The sequence below is a fragment of the Bos taurus genome, chromosome X (genome assembly GCF_002263795.3).
Source record: "Bos taurus isolate L1 Dominette 01449 registration number 42190680 breed Hereford chromosome X, ARS-UCD2.0, whole genome shotgun sequence".
NCBI lineage: Eukaryota > Metazoa > Chordata > Mammalia > Artiodactyla > Bovidae > Bos > Bos taurus.
The window spans coordinates 51,368,931-51,385,657 of NC_037357.1; the positions used below are offsets into that span (position 1 = coordinate 51,368,931).

Genomic DNA, 16,727 nt, shown 5'->3' on the forward strand with positions numbered 1-16,727 from the left:
CTGAGGGTCAGACACGACTGAGCGACTTCACTTTCACTTTTTACTTTCATGCAATGGAGAAGGAAATGGCAACCCACTCCAGTGTTCTTGCCTGGAGAATCCCAGGGACGGGGGAGCCTTGTGGGCTGCCGTCTATGGGGTCACACAGAGTCGGACATGACTGAAGTGATTTAGCAGTAGCAGTATTGGCTTATAAGCAAAGAATGCAGCATGTAAAATCTCTACATATTAAAACTTGTTTTTATTTTTTATGGCTAAGTAGTCACTTTTTAATGGGATGAGTATATTTTCTAGTCAAAATATGTAAGGCTCTCTATGTTAAATCAAGCTTACTGGTTCCATTATTTTATTTTTCAACATCCTTACTTATGTTTTGTCTACAGATGACAATGATTTATATACTGTATGTTAACAGTTCATGACAATGTTAAGTACAGAAATGGATAGCAGACATTTTTATAGAAACTTGACACTGCTGTGACATACAAATGCATGATGTGCACTAGGCTCACTGAACAGGGTATAGACCAGCTTAGGTGTTTCTCAACTCATGTAATGAGTTGCATGTCACAAGTTGCACACTTGCCATGTGTAGTAGGACCACGTTACATACAACTTGTGATATTTTAGGATAAGTTAGGAACCTATAACACAAGAAAATATATAAAACACGGAATCTCTTTCTTTCAGTGAAAGGTAATTTAAGTTCAACGGTAACTCTATAGGATAAGGGAAAACTGTTTGCTGAAATTTATTTAAAAATCCCTTATTCCAGGAACATACCTAAACATAATAAAAGCCATATATGATAAACCAACAGCAAACACTATCCTGTTGATGAAAAATGATGAAAAACTGAAAGCTTTTCCCCTAAAGTCAGGAACAAGACAAGGGTGCCCACTCTCACTACTACTATTTAACATAGTTTTGGAAGTTCTAGCTTTTCTTCATCAGAGAAGAAAAAGAAATAAAAAGAATCCAGATTGGACAAGAAGAAGTAAAACTCTCACTGTTTGCAGATGACATGATCCTCTACACAGAAAACCCTAAAGACTCCACTAGAAAATTACTAGAGCTAATCAATGAATATAGTAAAGTTGCAGGATATAAAATTAATACACAGAAATCCCTTGCATTCCTATACACTAACAATGAGAAAACAGAAAGAGAAATTAAGGAAACAATCACATTCACCATTGCAATGAAAAGAATAAAATACTTAGGAATAAATCTACCTAAAGAAACAAAGGCCTACTTATAGAAAACTATAAAACACTGATGAAAGAAATCAAAGACGACACAAATAGATGGAGAAATATACCATGTTCATGGACTGGAAGAATCAATACAGCAAAAGTGAGTATACTACCCAAAGCAATCTATAGATTCAATGCAATCCCTATCAAGCTACCAACGGTATTTTTCACAGATCTAGAACAAATAATTTCACAATTTGTATGGAAATACAAAAAACCTCAAATAGCCAAAGTAATCTTGAGAAAGAAGAATGCAACTGGAGGAATCAACATGCCTGACTTCAGGCTCTACTACAAAGCTACAGTCATCAAGACAGTATAGTACTGGCACAAAGACAGAAATACAGATCAATGGAACAAACTAGAAAGCCCAGAGATAAATCCACACACCTATGGACACCTTATCTTTGACAAAGGAGGAAAAAATATACAATGGAGAAAAGAAAATCTCTTTAATGAGTGATGCTGGGAAAACTGGTCAAGCACTTGTAAAAGAATGAAACTAGAACACTTTCTAACACCATACACAAAAATAAATTCAAAATGGATTAAAGATCTAAATGTAAGACCAGAAACTATAAAACTCCTAGAGGAAAACATAGGCAAAACACTCTCCAACATAAATCACAGCAGATCCTCTATGACCCACCTCCCAGAGTAATGGAAATAAAAGCAAAAATAAAACAAATGGGACCTAATTGAACTTAAAAGCTTTTGCACAATGAAGGAAACTATAAGCAAGGTGAAAAAACAGCTTTCAGAATGGTAGAAAATAATAGCAAATGAAGCAACTGACAAAGAATTAATCTCAAAATTATACAAGCAGCTCCTGCTGCTCAATTCCAGAAAAATAAACGACCCAATCAAAAAATGGGTCAAAGAACTAAACAGATATTTCTCCAAAGAAGACATACAGATGGCTAACAAACACATGAAAAGATGCTCAACATCACTCATTACCAGAGAACTGCAAATCAAAACCACAGTGAGGTACCATCTCATGCCAGTCAGAATGGCTGCTATCCAAAAGTCTACAAACAATAAATGCTGGAGAGGGTGTGGAGAAAAGGGAACCCTCTTATACTGTTGGTGGGAATGCAAACTAGTATAGCCACTATGGAGAACAGTATGGAGATTCTTGAAAAAACTGGAAATAAAACTGCCAAACGACCCAGCAATCCCACTGCTGGACATACACACCGAGGAAAGCAGAATTGAAAGAGACACGTGTACCCCAATGTTCATCACAGCACTGTTTATAATAGCCAGGACATGGAAGCAACCTAGATGTCCATTGGCAGATGAATGGATAAGAAAGCAGTGGTACATATACACAATGGAATATTACTCGGCCATCAAAAAGAATGCATTTGAATCAGTCCTAATGAGGTGGATAAAACTGGAGCCTATTATACAGAGTGAAGTAGGTCAGAAAGAAAAACACCAATACAGTATACTAATGCATATATATGGAATTTAGAAAGATGGTAACGATGACCCTATATGCGAGATAGCAAAAGAGATACAGATGTAAAGAAGAGTCTTTTGGACTCTGTGGGAGAAGGCAAGGGTGGGATGATTTGAGAGGGTAGTGTTGAAACGTGTATGTTAGCATACGTGAAGCGGATTGCCAGTCCAGGTTTGACGCATGAGACAGGGTGCTCAGGGCTGGTGCACTGGGATGACCCTGGGGGATGGGATGGGGAAGGAGGTGGCAAGGGGGTTCTGGATGGGGAAGACATGTGCGCCTGTGGCTGATTCATGTCAATGTATGGCAAAAACCACTATAATACTGTAAAGTATTTAGTCTCCAATTAAAATAAATAAATAAATAAATAAATAAATAAAAATCCCTTCTCCCATTCCCTGTCAACTTAGATCTTTAGACTGGTTTCTTTATAAAGCAGAAAAATTTAAATCCAAATTATCACCTATTAGTTGTGTTGCAGTTAATCTAACCCAGATTAGATAAAATAACAAACAAGTTTGTTGCATGCTGCTGCTGCTAAGTCGTTTCAGTCGTGTCCAACTCTGTGGACAGCAGCCCACCAGGCTCCCCCGTCCCTGGGATTCTCCAGGCAAGAACACTGGAGTGGGTTGCCATTTCCTTCTCCAATGCATGAAAGTGAAAAGTGAAAGTGAAGTCGCTCAGTCGTGTCCGACTCATAGCGACCCCATGGACTGCAGCCTACAAGGCTCCTCCATCCATGGTACTTTCCAGGCAAGAGTACTGGAGTGGGGTGCCATTGCCTTCTCTGAAATACAGGTCATATGTTCACACAGGTGTTTCATATGAGGAGTCACTATTCCACCCATAACATTTTAAGTTATGGTTGCTGAATGATGAAAAGCTGTAAGTGTAATATTAATTCCTACATACACAATTTTAGTGAACATATTAGTTTTTAAAATTCTTTTCTTCCTTTTGTTGTTGTCTCACTATGGGGTCACACAGAGTTGGACACGACTGAAGCGACTTAGCAGCACTATAGTTCATGAAATACAGTGTTATGTTTGTTAAACATAATGGTAACAACAAACATGACCAGGCATTTTGTTTTTGTTTCCCACCCCCCACCCACCCCATGTACTTTTTAACCTAACCTAACAGTCTCTGGCTCTTAGTGGGAGAATTCAGTCCATTCACATTTAGCAGAATGACTACATGAGACTTTATTCCTTCCACCTTAACTCTGTGTTTATTATTATAACTTCACAATGTCGTTTCCTTTTCTCTGTATTTGTTGATTTGGTCTAGTTTCCATTCATTCTATTTTTCTCCTCATTAACTTGGAATTTTATCATTCTTTGCCTTGCTCTCATAATCAGACATGTAAATTTGTATACAATAAATCAACTATTTCTTCCACCTAGGATATATACTGCCTAGCTATACATTAGTATCAAGATCTCATTGCCACATCATAATTTTGCTATATACTATGCCATTTGCTATAACGAAACTCTAGCAAAACATCAAAATGTCAAAGACTCTAAATGAAAACATACCTGCAGGAGCTAAGGAACCAGGGCCAGGTCCTGTTACAGTGGCTGGTATCTGACCTGGTGCTGCAACTCCAGCCTGCAGGGAAGCTTGCATCAGAGGAGGCGCACCATTGACATGCATTCCACTCTGACCAAGAGAAAAACCAGAGTATATATAGGCCTCTGTGGAGACTCAACATGCAAAGTCTTCAGATGGATACCACCAAATATTCTACCAAATACCCTTTTCCTACAGCATGTCTAATGCAACATTAGATTTATAACACTTTGAACAGAAGTTGCAATACATACAATGAGCCTGGTTATACAGAACACGACTAAGAGAGACCATATTCTAAAAGTAGAGATACACAAGTCTTGTCTGTGCAGTGAGGCCATTTTGTTCAGTGGCTCAGTTGTGTCCAACTCTTTGTGACCCCATGGACTACAGCACACCAGGCTTCCCTGTCCTTCATCATTTCCCAGAGTGTGCTCAAACTCATGTCCATTGAGTTGGTGATGCCATCCAACCATCTCATCCTCTGTCATCCCCTTCTCCCGCCTCCAATCTTTCCTAGCATCAGGGTCTTTTCTAATGAGTCAGCTCTTCGCCATCAGGTGGCTAAAGTATTGGAGCTTTAGTATCAGTCCTTCCAATGAATATTCAGGATTGATTTCCTTTAGGATTGACTGGTTTGATCTTCTTGCAGCCCAAAGGACTCTCAAGAGTCTTTTCCAACACCACAGTTCAAAAGCATCAATTTTTTGGCACTCAGCTTTCTTTAGGGTCCAACTCTAACATCCATACATGATTACTGGGAAAACCATAACTTTGACTAGATGGACCTTTGTTGGCAAAATAATGTCTCTGCTTTTTAATATGCTGTCTAGGTTTGTCATAACTTTTCTTCCAAGGCCATATATAACACCTATTGCTGACTTCAAGACCAGGGCCTGGCAGTAAGAGTTTTTTTTTTTTAAAAAAAAGTGCCTTGAAACCAAGAGGAAAGAATTTAAGACTTTTTCCTTTTAAAAATGGAACTGTTGGCAGTCTATGTTTTTAAGGTGAAAAAATTTTTTTGACCATTCTTTTCTCATCACTTTTCTTAGATACAATTCTTGTTTGAGGGGAATGTAAACAACAAAACAGTTTAATGCTACATTAAAGCTCCTAGAGGGAAAGGGAATGTTATGTTTTCATCTGTGTATTTCCAAGAGAACTGAGGAGTCCCTTGGAATAGAAAGAGCTCAATAAATACAGAATAAAACTAAGGTATACAAGTATTTTAAAAATCACATGGTCTCAGAGAACACACACGAAACTCTAGAACAGAAAAAAGAAAACTGTATAGTGAGCTTGTTAAGAGAAAACAGCCTATGAGGACAGATAGAACCAGGTTCAGACCCTGGATTTGCCACTTAGATTGTTATTTTTGGAGCAGTTAACCTCTCTGGATCTTAATTTATTTCCGCATTTACTGAATCAGAGCATGGGTTGGTAAACTATGACCCATGGAGCCAAATTTGGCTCACTGCTTGGTTTCATAAATAAAGTTTTACCAGAACACAATCATGCACATTTGTTTGCGTATTGCCTATGGTTCATTTCATACTCTAATGGCAGAGTTGGGTAATCAAGACAGATCCCATGGCCTGCAAAGCTGCCCCCAAATTTACTATCTGGCCATTTAGAAGATGTTTGCTGACCCTTACCATAAACCTTTGTATGAGTCATTCAAGTTGTTTACCTCTGCCAATCTAACAGGTGAAAAATGGCAGCTTACTGTACTTCATTCACATTTATCTTGTTTTGAAGTTGAACAGTTTTCACACATTTAATATATATCTGCATTTCTATGCTTATGAACAGTTCATGTCCATTGCATAGTTTTCTACTGGGTTACTGGCAAGTTTCTTATTAATTTATTTGAGGTCTTTTTTGTTGTTGTTGTTTATTGTGAAAAATTCCAGATATATGTTATAGAGAGAATAAAATAACCATACATCTTAGGAAACATATTCAGTTGGTTCAGTTCAGTTGCTCAGTCATGTCTGACTCTTTGCAACCCCATAGACTGCAGCATGCCAGGCTTCCCTGCCCATCACCAGCTCCTGGAGCTTGCTCAAACTCATGTCCATTGAATTGGTGATGCCATCTCACCATCTCATCCTCTGTCATCCTCTTTTCCTCCCGCCTTCAATCTTTCCCAGCATCAGGGTCTTTTCCAGTGAGTCAGTTCTTCACATCACGTAGTCAAAATATTGGAGCCTTAGCTTCAGCATCAGTCCTTCCAATGGACATTCAGGAGTGATTTCCTTTAGGATTGACTGGTTTGATGTCCTTGCTGTCCAGGGGACTCTCAAGAGTTTTCTCCAACACCACAGTTCAAAAGCATCATTTCTTTGGCCCTCTGCTTTCTTTAGTGTCCGACTCTCACATCCATACATGACTACTGGAAAAACCATAGCTTTGGCTAGAAGGACCTTTGTTAGGAAACTAACATCTCTGCTTTTCAAAATGCTCTCTAGGTTTGTAACAGCTTTCCTTCCAAGGCACAAGTGTCTTTTAATTTCATGGCTGCAGTCACCATCTGCAGTGATTCTGCGGCCCAAGAAAATAAAATCCATCACTGTTTCCATTTCTTCCCCCATTTATTTGCCGTGAAGTGATGGGACCTGGATGCCATGATTTTAGTTTTTTGAACAATGAGTTTTAAGCCAGCTTTTACACTCTTCTCTTTCACTTTCATCAAGAGGTTCTTTAGTTCCTCTTTGCTTTCTACCTTAAGGATGGTGTCATCTGCGTATCTGAGGTTATTGATATTTCTCCTTGCAATCTTAATTCTAGCTTCTGCTTCATCCAGCCCAAGGAAACATATTATATATATATATATATATATATATATATATATATACACACACACACACACACACACACACACATATATACACATATACATATGTGTATACATTTATATACATATATATATATATATATATATATATATATACAATTGAAATCTCCCATAGGTCTTTCCCAGTTGCATCCTGCATCTCCCTCTTAAGACAACCACTGAACAATTCTGATGGATGTTTTGAAGTTTTAGGTAATCAATTACATACTGAACATGTTCTTTGCAACTCATTCAACATGCTTTTGGGATATGTACAGACACATACATCCCATATTTTGGAAATGCTGCTGCTGCTGCTAAGTCGCTTCAGTCGTGTCCGACTCTGTGCGACCCCACAGACGGCAGCCCACTAGGCTCCTCTGTCCCTGGGATTCTCCAGGCAAGAACACTGGAGTGGGTTGTCATTTCCTTCTCCAGTGCATGAAAGTAAAAAGTGAACGTGAAGTTGCTCAGTCGTGCCCAACTCTTAGCGACCCCATGGACTGCAGCCTACCAGGCTCCTCCGTCCATGGGAGTTTCCAGGCAAGAGTACCGGAGTGGGGTGCCATTGCCCATTTACTTATTTTCACTTCTGTAGGGCATTACATTTTTGAGTTGTCTGTGTTGATAGCATGTATCCTAGTTCACCTTAACTGCTACATGAAACTACATTCTGAAAGTTATTCATGGTGACAAAATGTATTTTATTGAACTGTTACAGAGTATTTCATTAAATAAATACACTTTTCTCCATTCTTCCATTGTTATACATTTAGGATGTTTCCAATTTTTCACTATTATAAAGTGGTGATAAATATTCTAGAACATGACTAACTTAAGTAGTCAGCCTGCAGTGCATCATGTGTGTGGCAAATTCTTTTTTCCAATTTGTCGTTTGTCTCCGGTATTTATTTCTTTTTCTCCATACAGGATTTTTCAGTTTTCAAATATATTGATTATCATGGCTCCAAGGTTTTGTGTCACACTTGGAAAATTAGCTTCACTTTTTTCATCGGTAAGAATGGAGATAAGAGTGCCAACATCATACAATGCTCTAAGTATTAAATGAGATAGTATCTATGGAAGAACAAAGTGCCAACCACAGTGCCATGCATGCATATACACAAAATTAGCTTATAAAAAAGGGCATAAAGCAAGGATCTTTGTTTTACAAACTTGGCACCAAATATGTCTTAATTTAGATGTCATGTACTATGCAACCTTGTTAACTGTTTTTATGCCTGGAAATTGAAATTATCATCTCTGGCTGCTGAACATTCCTCTTTCAATATACCCTTCTAAAATGAAAATGACATTCTCAAGGCAGAAAAAAAAATGTTAAGGGATAAAGTCTTACCAAAGTCTGGGCCTGAGGTGTCTGAGGATTCTGCTGGTTCATTGACACACTGGATCCTGAGCCAGGTCCGGCACTGTGGACTGTCTGAGGGTTGCCTGCAATCAGCGTAGGGATATTTGTCTGGCGATGCAAAATTTTCTAAAAAGTGAGAAGACAAATCTATGTGCTGTCTGTTTCTTTCCTACTCATGGTTTACCTTAGCATTTCCATAAAAGAACCAGAAGCACTTACCAAGGCAATTTCTGGATCCACAATTCTCATGACTACCTGTGCTTGTAGCAAAGCATAAGCCAGTTGAGGGTTCTGAAGCAGCATGTTCCGTGCTTCTTGAGGACTATTCTGGACACAGAGCTGTGAAGATAAACAGATTCATCATTAGGTTCAATACTTATTACTCAGAAATTGACAGTGATTTAGAGCTATTCTCATCTGAGAAATGTAATATGCAAGAGGCTTTTAAAGCTAATACTGGGACTTTCCTGGGGGCCTCCTGATTAAGAATCCACCTGCCAATGCAGGAAACATTGGTTCCATCCCTGGTCCAGGAAGATTCTACATGCTGCAGGGCAACTAAGCCTATGTGCCATGAGTCCTGAGCCCGCATGCTCTAAAGCCCATGCTCTGCAACATCAGAAGCTGGCACACTGCAACTAGATTAGCCCCACTTGTTGCAACTAGAAAAAGCCCGTGCAGCAATGAAGACCCAGCATAGCCATAGATAATTAATTACTTTTTAAAAAAGAAGCAATTATCAATTTTTACATAGCACAGAAAATCTTGGGCATGGCAGGCCAGAATAGGAGGAGGTATTTCAAATACCATAATACCACCATTTAGGGAAAAAAGCCACATTTTAACATCTACATATGATATCTATGGGCCACAAAAACCCAGCCAGATTGTGTAGGTGTGTCTGTGCACAAAAAATAGAAAACTCTTTGTATGAAATATATAATACACTGTGTACATGTGGAATATTGAAGGTGTAAGAAATGTTGGTTAACAGGCACATCTACTATTTGAGCTCAGGATATCATTTCCATTAACTTATCAATGACTCCTTGAAGAGTTGATATAATAAAATATGATTTAATCATAACCTAATCCCTCCTCCCACCTTCATCTGTTTCATCAGCTCAAACATCTGCTCTGGTGGAAGGCTGGCAACTGCTTTGCTAATGGACTCAGGGGCATCCTCAGGACTGATGGTCTCTCCATAAGGTGACTCAATGACAGGGGCACCAGTTCCAAGGCCTGATTGGGAAGAAGATACAAAAATGTTAAGGAGGTAAAATAAAGAGCTAAATCATTTCAGCTATCTACTTTCCAAGGCTGCTGTAAGAACCTGTTGATAACTTTAAATTTTCTGGAGCCTAGAAATCAGTGATTTGCAAATATTTTATTTCTGTGAAGTAAAGTCACAGAGTGTATTTTCTGTTCTCTGATGAAAGTTGAGACCAAGATCATACAGGTGAACAGTGTTAACCTAAATTAGGGACTAGGCATATCCATTTCCTTTCACAAGTCATTTCAGAAGCAAAAGGTTCAAACAGAAAAAATTCTAATTTCAAAATGGAATTTCTGGATCTATTACCTTGTGAAAAAAGCCATGAGAATGCCTTGGTATCCCCACCAGTTACAGATCTGGTAACATAATTACAGGAGTGGCAAACACTAACGACAGTTAACATGACTTACGGCTTGGTAAGCCTGAAATTCATCTTCAATTGGAAATCAACTCCTTGGAGATGGAAGGGCTTAAGCCAATTTTACCTTATTTCTCACAGACACACACACACTTCCCTAAGCACTAGGTGGGTCAAGTAAAAAGGCTGATAACCATTTCAACAGATACTAAAACATATCAGTGAGTGAGAAATCTTCATTGTTACATCTTTACTAACTCAAGTTATATACAGCTTGGAAGTATACTCACTCTTCAGCTCTTCTTTGTTCTTTTCGCTGGCAGCATTGTCCACTCGAAGCGCTCTCCCACTAAATTCACGCCCATTTAGGTTTCTCATGGCACTAAGTGCTGTCTCCTGGTCTTGGTATTCACAGAAGCCATAACCTTTTGGCTTTCCTGTCTCCCTATCATAAACCAGCCTAGAGAGCAGAAGCAAGCATCAGGTGCAAATGTTACATACACACAGGGTTCCTACTACCATTACTGTTGTTTTAGTCGATAAGTTGTGTCCAACTCTTTTGTGATCCCATGGACTGTAACCCACCATGCGATTTTCCAGACAAGAATACTGGAGTGAGTTGCTATTCTCTTCTCCAGGGGATCTTTCCAACCCAGGGATTGAACCCAAGTCTCCTGCATTGGCAGGCGGATTCTTTAGCACTGAGCCACCTGGGAAGCCCCTCCCACTACCACTGCCTTATAATTTGGTGTACCTAAGACAGATAACTCCATTGCTCTGTCCCATTGAAACATTTTTTACACATCTTTTTAAGTGAAAACAATGTATCTTAGTAAAAATGAATGTGAATCCTATGGTATATGAATCTCAATGAAGCTGTTACAAACTAACAAAGAAGAAGAATGGATGTGAAAATTCACCAGTAAAAACCTTACCATTATTACTAAGGGCCAAATCTGTGGTGATTCTTAAGAAACTTCCACCAAGTAGTAAAAGGGGATCTCACCTGAAACTAACAACAGGTCCAACCTCAGAAAAGATGTCCTTTAACTGTTCTTCAGTAGCCTCATAAGGAATGTTCCCCACTAAGGAAGAAAATAGATAACATATCAAAATTCTGATTTTTGTAACCTAGATCTTTAGTGACAAAGAATCTGAATATATCACTGACAATGTAACAACTGGTTCAAATACAATGTTCCTTCAATCCCAGTTTCCTGGTAGTCCCTTAGATAAGATTTTAATTTTGGCTGCTGACTTTAATTACAAGAGAAATAAAACCACTGAGACTGGACACAAAAGAAGTAGGCATTCTTTAAGTGTCAGTTTTCAGACTAGACTGACAAGTGTTAGATTTTCCTTAACTACGGTGAAAATAAATACTTAGGCATTGGTATTTATCTGAAGTTGTTTAAGTTTTACCATTAACTACTAAAAATGTCAATATTATAATTTTTAAAGCTGGCGCATATGTCTTTATTTTTACATATACATGCACTCAAAGGAGAATGACCATGAGTGTACTAGAGGATGTTTAAAAATTATTCTGTTGTAAAACAACTATAACAAAAAATATTGGGAACTGTTTCCTCACGTTTCTTCCGAAAGATGCTTTAAAATCACCACGCGTACTTAAAAAAAAAAAAAAAAACCAAAAACTTTTTTCGGCTGAAGATTACTCAGAATAGACTTGACCCTCTTAAAAATTTCTTCAACTACGTTTTAATCGTTCGTTCATTCATTCATTCATTCATTTACAATCCATCTTAAGACGCCAAGTAGCCACTACTAATAAACACGAACTAAAATGTAACCGGTAAAAAGCAGAGGATGAAAGCCCTTATGAGAGGGCGGGAAGTGAACACAAGGCTCTATACCCTCAGCACACAACCTGTATTCTAGGCTAGAGGGTGAGAAGTACCACAGGACATTGCCATGATCCCTCGCTTCTGGCTAATAATTGAAGCTCATGAAAAGAGAAACGCATAGAAGCTGAACGGTAGTTTTTTGCAACACGGTAGTTTTTGCTGAGAGACCTTGGGGGAAGGGGTGCATCACTTTGATCACGAGTCTCTCAGGCTGGGGGCCCCACAGGATCGAGCTGTAAGCCCGACCTATGGCTCCCATGGCGATTCCCGAGGCGCAGGGAGGGGATTCCCCGCCGCTCCCTGTCTTTTTCTGTCCCTCCCCGATGGACAGTTCCACATAATTTCTCTCACCGAACACGGAACGTAGAGAACGATCCACCGCAGGGTCTCTCACAGTCAAACCCGCCATCGCTCTTTTCCTGCGGCTTCCGGTGCGCCGAAGAACACTTCAGTACAGTGCTTCAGCCCAGCGCGGACCACACTTCCCTACGGCCGGTGAGCCGGAAGCGCCTGAGACGGAGACGCTTGGGCCGGATGGACGCAAGGTCCCTCCCTCGGCGTCATTCCGTCACAGTCGGTACGTATTACTTCCACTAGAGCACTTGCCGTCGCCCCCGGCCCCCTCTCCCCGTACCCCGCTTGAGAATAATGGTTCTGAGCTAAAGCTCGGCTAATTTGAAGGCTTTTAGTATATAGAATTTCTTATTATTCATTTTTTCCTTAGGCTAATGCAAGTGAATGTCGACCACAAAAATGATTGCGGCGGCGGCTTTACCATAGTAACAGGGAAGTCATTTGATAAACAACCCTGGCACTTTAACTTTAGTTCCTCCCTGTTAGGGAAGGGAAACGCATGGCCCCGCCCCAGCGGCGTGAGTTTTATTCTTTTGCAAAAGCTGTGAACGTTCGGACTGAGAGAAAGAAAGAGAGTCGAGGCATCCTAGAGAATGAGGGTTGCTCAGTCTCAAGGCGTCAATATAGCTGAGGATATGGGGAAGTAAAAGCAGAACAAATTCGCCTGCTTTCTTGTAGCCTGTGGGCTCCCCGTGCTTGGTGGTGAGGGGGCGGGGCGACGGAGGATATTGGCAGGCAGGGTATCAGAAAACATCGAAACTGAAGTATCTTTGATCCCTGGTACACAGCAAGCAGCTAAGGTATGATTTTAACTCGGGTTGCTTTGGCTCCAGAGGATGAATGTTTATGTGCTGTATCTACTACTTTCAAATATAACTCAGAATTTTAATGGCGTAACTTGAAATCATTTTTGGGAAAGAACTTAGAGCATAGGGCCCAGTGATGGTGGATCAATGGCTCATAATAATGAACCACTAAAGAACAGGTTGAGGCACCAAGGCTTGTTCTGCCTTCAGCCATTTGTGGAGAATGGACTGTTGGTTCTGTCAATTCATCAACCACTCCTGTTGGTTAAAAAAGAAGAGATGTGTACAAGGGATATTTCCTAAGCTTCTTTTTTTTGGGGGGGGGGTTCAGATACAGGCTAGATACCTATGACCCTACGTTTCATTGCTATTGTCCATGATTGTCTTTTCCCTTATATTGCTTCACTCCCAGAGAGGCACATTTGTTTTGCCTCCAGTTTGTAGCAAAATGAAGACAGAAGGTGTTGTCTGTTGCTGTTATAGGTATAACATCTCAGAGAGTCATGGAATTACATCCTCCTCTGAAAGGTAGCAACTTCTGGATAGACGTCTTTTCATGGAAAAAGATTCAAAATAGCCCTTGTAGCATTACCTAAGTTAAGAAAATCCTCTAGGAGGCCTGCAGACATAAGGTAACTCGGGACCCTCAGAGAGCACCTGAATGTTGACACAGATCCTGGTCAGTATCTGGCTATGGGTACCAATTGCCTTGCTTTCCAGAAAGAAACATCATTCCTAGGTTTTGCACTACTGCATTATCACACTGATTCTGCACCAGTGTTTATACTTTCTGAGAATGCTTGAGGGTTCAGCTCTGAGGCTACTCTACAGATAATTGTCTAATCCATCAAAGCTGGCTATTCAGTCTTTTGGTTTTAACATTTTCATTTTTTATTTCTTATCTAACTACTTTTCTTAATTCATGCTCAATGAATATATTTTCTATATTCCTTTCCCAGAATCCTGTTCCTTCAAAGGAGGTTTGGGATTCTTCACCTGTCCAAAGGCTGCCTTATGAGATCTTTTGCTTGGTAGCAGACCAGGGAGTTGGGCAGTCAGCTGAATTGGAAGATTTCATTTGTTCTTGGCAGTGGCATGCTGATCTCTTGTTGCTGATTGAGGACTGCTTCCAAACTAAGCATTGGGGAAAACTGATTAAAAGGAGGAAGTCTTTTGAGTTCTTTTCTATAGAAACCACCAGGCTTGTCTAAAACTTTTGCCAATTTGGGGTCTTGTTCTGTTTCAGAACCAGAAATCTGGGAGACCATTGCCTTGGCACATGGAATCCAGGGCCTAGTTAAATGAAGGTGGACATCACTGGATAGCACTTAAACTCCAACAGTATGCTGCTAGGTGAGCAGGGCTTGATTGAGCATGTGGATAATGGTATCAGGTTGGGATAAACAGGGTGATGATTAAAAAGAGTTACTATTTGTGAAGGGCCATATGTTGGGTTGGCCCAAAAGTTTGAGTTTTTCCACAAGCTGTTACAGAAAAACCCAAACTTTGGGGCCAATCCAATAGATTACAGAGCTTCTTTACATAGATCTCACTTGATTCTCACAAAACCTGGGAGACAGTTTTAGTGTGCTGTCTTTTTTCTTATTGTGATAAAATATGCATAACAAAATTTATAATTTTAACCATTTTAAGTGTGTAATTCAGTGGCATTAAGAATAGTCATTTTGTGCAACCATCATCACTGTCCATCTCCAGAACTTTCATATTTTCACAAACCGAAACTCTGTACCCAGCAAACACTAACTCCCCCTCTCCCCAGCCCCTGTTAACCACCATTCTGTCTCTATGAATTTGAAGACATACCTCACATAAGTGAAATTATAACACTGTTTTTATTTGGTTATGGTTTGTTTAACAGCATAATGTCTTCAAGGTTCATTTATGTTGTAGCATGTATCAGAATTTCCTCCCTTTTTAAGGCTAAATAATAGTCCATTGTGTGTATATACCATGTTTTGTTTATTCCTTCTTGCGTTGTTGAACACCTGAGTTGCTTCTACCTTTTGACTATTGTGAGTAATGCTGCTATCAACATGGGTGTGCAAATATCTGTCTGAGTCCCTGCTCTCAGTTCTTTTGGATATATATGCAGAAGGTGAATTGCTGAATTGTGTGGTAGTTCTATGTTTAATTTTTAAAAATAATTTTATTTATTTATTTTTGGCTGTGCTGGGCCTTCGTTGCAGTGTGGCCTTTTTTCTAGTTGTGGGGAGCAGGGGCTACTCTCTAGTTGTGGTGTGTGGGCTTCTCATTGCAGTGGCTTCTCTTGCGGAGTATGGGCTCTAGGGCGGGGCTTTCCATGTGGCACTAGTGGTAAAGAACCTGCCTGCCAGTGCAACAAGCATAAGAGTCATGGGTTCGATCCCTGGATCAGGAAGATCCCCTGGAAAAGGGCATGGCAACCCACTCCAGTATTCTTGCCTGGAGAATCCCATGGACAGAGGAGCTTGGTGGGCTACAGTCCATGTGGCTTGGACAGTAAAGAATCTGCTTGCAATGCAGGAGACTGGGTTCGATCCCTAGGTCAGGAAGATCCCCTGGAGAAGGGAATGGCAAACCACTCCAGTATCCTTGCCTGGAAAATTCCATGGACAGAAGAGCTTGGCAGGCTACAGTCCATGGGATCGCAAAGAGTCGGATATGACTGAACAAGTAACACTCACGGGCTCTAGGGCAGAGGCTCAATAGTTTTGGCACACAGGCTTAGCTGCTCCAATGCATATGGGATCTTCCTGTGTCAGGGATCGAACCCATATCTACTGCATTGGAGGGCAGATTCTTTACCACTGAGCCACCAGGGAAGCCCCTATGTTTAACTTTTTGAGGAACCATCCTATTTTTACATTCTGTCATTTTACATCCTATCATTTTACATTCCTGCCAGGAGTACACAAGGGTTCCTATTTCATCCTCAGCAACATTGTTTGTTTTTTTTAAATACAGTCCACCCTAATGAGTATGAAGTGATATTCCATTGTGGTTTTAATTTGCATTTCCCTATTATATTGGAAAAACCTACCATTCTCCTCTCCTGTGTGTCTCTTTTACTTTAACATAGAACACTTCACTTTTAATACTTCCGTGTTTTTCCCCACATGAAGCAATTCTCTGTGATACCAGGTGGGTGTCCTACAATTTAACTCAATTCTGACACTATCTGCTTGGAGATAGCATCAAATTCATAGGTTAAAGGCTCAGTCCCACAAGACTGCCTTCCACCTCCACTTAAGATGCCAGTTGTAAGTTCAGGTTATCACCTGTACTTCTGACTAACTGGCTATATAAATGAGAGGTTCCAGTGACTCCCTCCTTGGTTTCAACTTATTAACTAGAGTGGCTTATAGAACTCCAGAGAACAGTTACTTACATTTACTGGTTTATTAAAGGATATGACAAAGGATACAGTTGAACATCCATATAAAAAGATACATAGGATGAGCTCTGTGAGGGTCCTGAGTACAAGAGCTTCTGTCTCTGAAGAGCTGGGGTGCATCACCCTTCTGGTACTTGGATGTGTTCTCCCACTGGGAAACTCTTTGA

The 16,727-nt window shown here is 40.0% G+C and overlaps 2 protein-coding genes across 8 annotated transcripts in view; one reads left to right on the top strand and one right to left on the bottom strand.

Annotated features, from left to right (window-relative positions):
* Nucleotides 1-12,554, bottom strand: part of CSTF2 (cleavage stimulation factor subunit 2) — a 31,844-nt gene extending 19,290 nt beyond the window's left edge. Inside the window, exons 1-7 of one of the 3 annotated variants that reach the window (XR_009493448.1) lie at nucleotides 12,358-12,554; nucleotides 11,145-11,223; nucleotides 10,429-10,598; nucleotides 9,610-9,746; nucleotides 8,724-8,843; nucleotides 8,493-8,630; nucleotides 4,266-4,389 (exon numbers count right to left, since the gene is read on the bottom strand). Coding sequence is in view for 2 of the 3 variants with exons in the window: in XM_059883290.1 (XP_059739273.1) it covers nucleotides 4,266-4,389; nucleotides 8,493-8,630; nucleotides 8,724-8,843; nucleotides 9,610-9,746; nucleotides 10,429-10,598; nucleotides 11,145-11,223; nucleotides 12,358-12,415 (826 nt within the window). In the remaining variant the exon portion in view is untranslated. 3 annotated transcript variants of the gene reach the window in all.
* Nucleotides 12,555-12,586: 32 nt separating this feature from the next.
* The window catches only part of SYTL4 (synaptotagmin like 4), a 121,962-nt gene continuing 117,821 nt past the window's right edge, over nucleotides 12,587-16,727 (top strand). For 2 of the 5 annotated variants that reach the window (XM_059883402.1, XM_059883403.1), the window contains exons 1-2: nucleotides 12,590-13,160; nucleotides 14,413-14,519. The gene's annotated coding sequence lies outside the window, so the exon portion shown is untranslated. Of the gene's footprint in view, nucleotides 13,161-14,412; nucleotides 14,520-16,727 lie in introns of all 5 variants that reach the window. The other 3 variants (XM_024987982.2, XM_059883404.1, XM_059883407.1) reach the window with 2 other exon arrangements.